Source organism: Etheostoma cragini, unplaced genomic scaffold (genome assembly GCF_013103735.1).
Source record: "Etheostoma cragini isolate CJK2018 unplaced genomic scaffold, CSU_Ecrag_1.0 ScbMSFa_2639, whole genome shotgun sequence".
Lineage (NCBI taxonomy): Eukaryota > Metazoa > Chordata > Actinopteri > Perciformes > Percidae > Etheostoma > Etheostoma cragini.
Genome location: NW_023266822.1, coordinates 1 through 4,132, shown reverse-complemented (window position 1 = coordinate 4,132; position 4,132 = coordinate 1). Strand labels below are relative to the sequence as shown.

Here is a 4,132-nt window from a genome sequence, read left to right as displayed (position 1 = left end):
AAGCCTTTCCTGCCCCCGCCCCCCCACGGTGACTGTATCATGTGATCTGGTCCCAGGGGATCTCCCTCCGGAAGGTCTTGCTGCAGAACTACCTGTTCCCGGTGAAGAAGACCAGCGACCTGGCCGAGCTCGGAGCTGCAGGTACGCTTCCTGTGTGTGTGTGTGTGTGTGTCTGTGTGTGTGCGTGAAACAAAAGTTGTCTCACACACCTTTAGCATTACATTCCAGCTGAGACGGCCTAACACCCGGTAGTCTCTACTTCATATTGAGCATGCTGTGGTTGTTTCCCTCCCAGTCTCATACTCGCCGTCCCAGCGACGACCTCGTACGATGTTCTGTACATACGGCGTAAAGCATCCGCCTCATTTCCTGTAGCTCCTGTAACGTACCATATGCGTGTGTGTTGACACACACACACGTTTATGCTGCTCTATACCCGCTAAAAGTAGTGATTATTTACATGGAGTCTGGTGGAGATATGCTGCTCTATACATGCTAAAAGTAGTGATTATTTACATGGAGTCTGGTGGAGATATGCTGCTCTATACACGCTAAAAGTAGTGATTATTTACATGGAGTCTGGTGGAGATATGCTGCTCTATACACACTAAAAGTAGTGATTATTTACATGGAGTCTGGTGGAGATATGCTGCTCTATACACGCTAAAAGTAGTGATTATTTACATGGAGTCTGGTGGAGATATGCTGCTCTATACACACTAAAAGTAGTGATTATTTACATGGAGTCTGGTGGAGATACGCTGCTCTATACACACTAAAAGTAGTGATTATTTACATGGAGTCTGGTGGGTTTGGTGATGGTGATTTCTGTTTCATGTTAAACTAAAAGGATCCTCCTCTTTAACTTAAAAGGTCTATCTCTGTAGGGATCCATCCCATAATGCTGTCACACCCTTAGGGTTACATTACAGCTGTTCAGACAGATTATTGCCTTTTCACCTGTTGAGAAACAGTTTTCCAAGCTTTTTGGCACACCGCAATATTGATGCTAAACTGAATAAATGGATATAAAATAAAAAAATACTGAGAACATGAACATGCAGCGCGAACACCACGACCCGTCAAACAAAACAGGTACTATAATGTACTAACAAAACAGGTGCTATAATGCATACTTTAAGGGGAAATACACAGACCTCAACTACACACGCTCAATGTGTGCTATGAATGCATTAATGGAGATGTCAGAGTGGGGGGGGGGGGGCACTAATGTAGTTAGGTCCACATGGGGACTTGAACCAGAAACCCTCCAGTTTGCAACCCACCTCCAGATTCTGGACTGTTTTTCATATGTTCAGATTAACTGGTAGGAGAAAAGAACCATACACCCCCCCCCCCAAAAATATACCCAAACTAGACCAGGACTACCGCAAAATACTGGAAAATAAAGGACTAAAGTTGGGGTGGTTGGTTTTAATTTAGCTCACAAATCAGACAGTTATCATCCCAAATTATAAAGTTTTAATATTGTAATTTTTAGGACCCCTAAGAAACAGTTAACCCCCCCCAAACAAGGTCAGAAAGTAGTCTTATTTTAATTGACATTTATAAAACTAAATAGTTGGTAATTACTGATATTACACGTTTCTAACCTGATGCATCTGTGAGCTCACGGACGCCATTTTGTGTCCCAATGCAAAACCAAAAAGAACTGAAGCATAACTTTAAATACAAACTATATTTATTTGAACAAAAAACATGTGAATGTGCATATAATACAGTGACAGAGTGCCAGAGAGACATCGATCAGGTGTCACTCATCCCATCTTTTTCTTCTCAAACATGGTTTTTTATCACAAAAAAATAGTGGACCGTTACATTCTTCTTTTCTTTAACATAGTCGCGCGCTTAGCTGCTTCAACAGAACTTCGGAAACTAAAGGTCAGCAATTAACACGTGGGCATTTCTTCTTAAGCAGCCATCTTGGAAATCAGGCCATTCATCCAGGTGACGCTCCCGGACTCAGAGACAGTTCTACTAGTACGAGTCCTGCTGGTCCCGGTACCCCCCGTACCCCCCACCGCCCTGCCGGGAGCCCCCCCCGCCGCCGCTGCGGTACCCCCCCCCTCCGCCGCCGCTGCGGTCGGAGTAGCCTCCGTCACCGCCGTAGTAGCCTCCACCTGCACAAAGACAGAAAAAAAGGGGGATTTTCAAAATAAAGCACACGTTTTCAGAATAAGGCAAAAAAATAAAAAATCACATTTTATCCACAAAAAACGGTGAAAATGCGGATTATATGATCTCTATTTCAAGTTATAAGCCGTAATAATGCTTTTAATTTACTTAATTTATATTGGGCTACTTTCACAAGCATCCGCCATCTTTAAAAAGACGATTTCTTAAAACAGGCAACTGATTATAAAGCATTGAACACACGTGGTATGCAACTTGTATGGGGGGGGGGGGGAGGCCATTTTCTGCCAAACAAAAGAACCCGTATACTATCCGGCCTGCATCTCAATTTAAATGCATATAATCTACTGTATTTCCCATGCATCCTCCACCTTAAAGACGCGTTTTAATCACGTTAATGACCATAAAAGAACATTTCAACACATATTAAGGAATATGCAACTTGTCCGGGGGGGAGGGGGGGGGGGCATTCACTGCCGAACAAAAGAAAGGATAATGTGTATTATATGGCCTAAATTTCGATTTAAATGCCTTTTCACTACTTTAAAAATAAAGCTTGTGAAATACGCTTTCCTTAAATTTTTAAATAACGCACATTTCGACACGTTGTCGGAATTAGTAACTTCTGTTGGAGGGGGGGAGGGGTAAAAAAAATCACTACAAAAAGACAGAAATGGACATATAAAAGGGCCTCCATTTTGATTTAGACGCATTGGTTTTACATGGAGCTCGTGATAAACGCAAATAAAGCTTTAAAAAATAAATATATACATAAAAAAAAATTAATTAAAAATGATTAAATGAGAAGAAGTAGTGCCCACCTCCTCTGCCGCGGCCGCCGTACCCGCCCCGGCCTCGCGGCGCCGAGCCGTAGCCCCCTCCGCCGCCGCCGCCGGACCGTCCTCCTCCGCCGCTCTTTCCCGCCTCGTCCACGCGGATGGCGCGGCCGTCCAGCGTCTTCCCGTTCATGCCCTCCATGGCGTCTTTAGCATCCTCCGAGTTCTCGTACTTCACGAAGCCGAAGCCGCGGGAGTACCCCGTGTCCCGGTCCTTGATCACGTCCACCTTCTCGATGGTCCCGAACTTGCCGAACGCCGCCGCGAGCGACTCCTCCGTGGTGTCGAAGCTCAGTCCTCCGATGAACAGCTTGCCTTCGTCGGACATCTTTAGCCGAGTGTCGCGTAGCTAGCTAGCGGGTCGAGTGAGAGGAAAAGGCGCAGCGAGTTGTCTGGATCGTCTCTGGCGGAGTGATCGTCCAGCTGCAGGCGGGGGCTTTTATACCGCACAAGAGGTTACGTTTCACAAGATGGCGGTGGTACGTCCCGCCCTTCTTTACGTCTGATTGGCTCAGCCTGACCAATCGTTCGCCGTCATGCCTTGAACTGGATGAACGCAACCAACGGGTGCAGTAGGTAGCAGCCAATCAGAGGCGGCGGGGGGCGGGACTTGCCCTCACCGTCCTATGAGAGGGACATTTGATTTGCTGCGTACTGGTGAGCTTCAGTTCCGCATCGTGGTCCCATTTCTTTCCTTTCTTTTTTTTTTTATGTAATTTTTGTTGTCGCGTTACACATTGTAAATAAAGCGAAGAGCCCGCGAGACGTTTAGTTTTAATTTATTATTTAACTCAACACAAGCACATCTGTACATACTCAGGAAGAGGAAACACGTTTTTATGTCTTTGTCTGTCTCTCTCTCTGTCTCTGTGTCTGTGTGTGTCTCTCTCTGTGTTTCTGTGTCTGTCTCTGTCTCTGTCTCTGTCTCTGTCTCTGTGTCTGTGTGTCTCTCTCTCTGTCTCTGGGTCTGGGTCTGGGTCTCTGGGTCTGGGTCTGGGTCTCTGGGTCTGGGTCTGGGTCTGGTGGTGATGAACTCTGAAGGTGGGTCTGTCTCTCTGTCTCTCTGTCTCTCTGTCTCTGTCTCTGGGTCTGGGTCTGGGTCTCTGTCGCTGGGTCTGGGTCTGGGTCTCTGGGTCTGGGTC

The 4,132-nt window shown here is 46.2% G+C and overlaps 1 protein-coding gene across 1 annotated transcript; it reads right to left on the bottom strand.

Moving 5' to 3' along the window:
* Positions 1-1,684: 1,684 nt before the first annotated feature.
* On the bottom strand, positions 1,685-3,417 carry LOC117940513 (cold-inducible RNA-binding protein-like). Its single transcript, XM_034865763.1, has 2 exons — positions 2,976-3,417; positions 1,685-2,141 (listed from the first exon to the last, which is right to left on the bottom strand). Exons 1-2 carry the CDS (start codon positions 3,316-3,318, stop codon positions 1,999-2,001), a joined length of 486 nt encoding a protein of 161 aa, XP_034721654.1. The 5' UTR covers positions 3,319-3,417; the 3' UTR covers positions 1,685-1,998.
* Positions 3,418-4,132: the final 715 nt, after the last annotated feature.

What these genes read in the sequence shown, in the direction of transcription:
- LOC117940513 (XM_034865763.1), bottom strand. Translation starts at nt 3,318, where the DNA reads ATGTCCGACGAAGGCAAGCTGTTCATCGGAGGACTGAGCTTCGACACC. An exon ending in CGGCGGCCGCGGCAGAGGAG is followed by an intron (nt 2,142 to 2,975) that starts GTGGGCACTACT and finishes GTCTTTGTGCAG; the next exon opens with GTGGAGGCTACTACGGCGGT.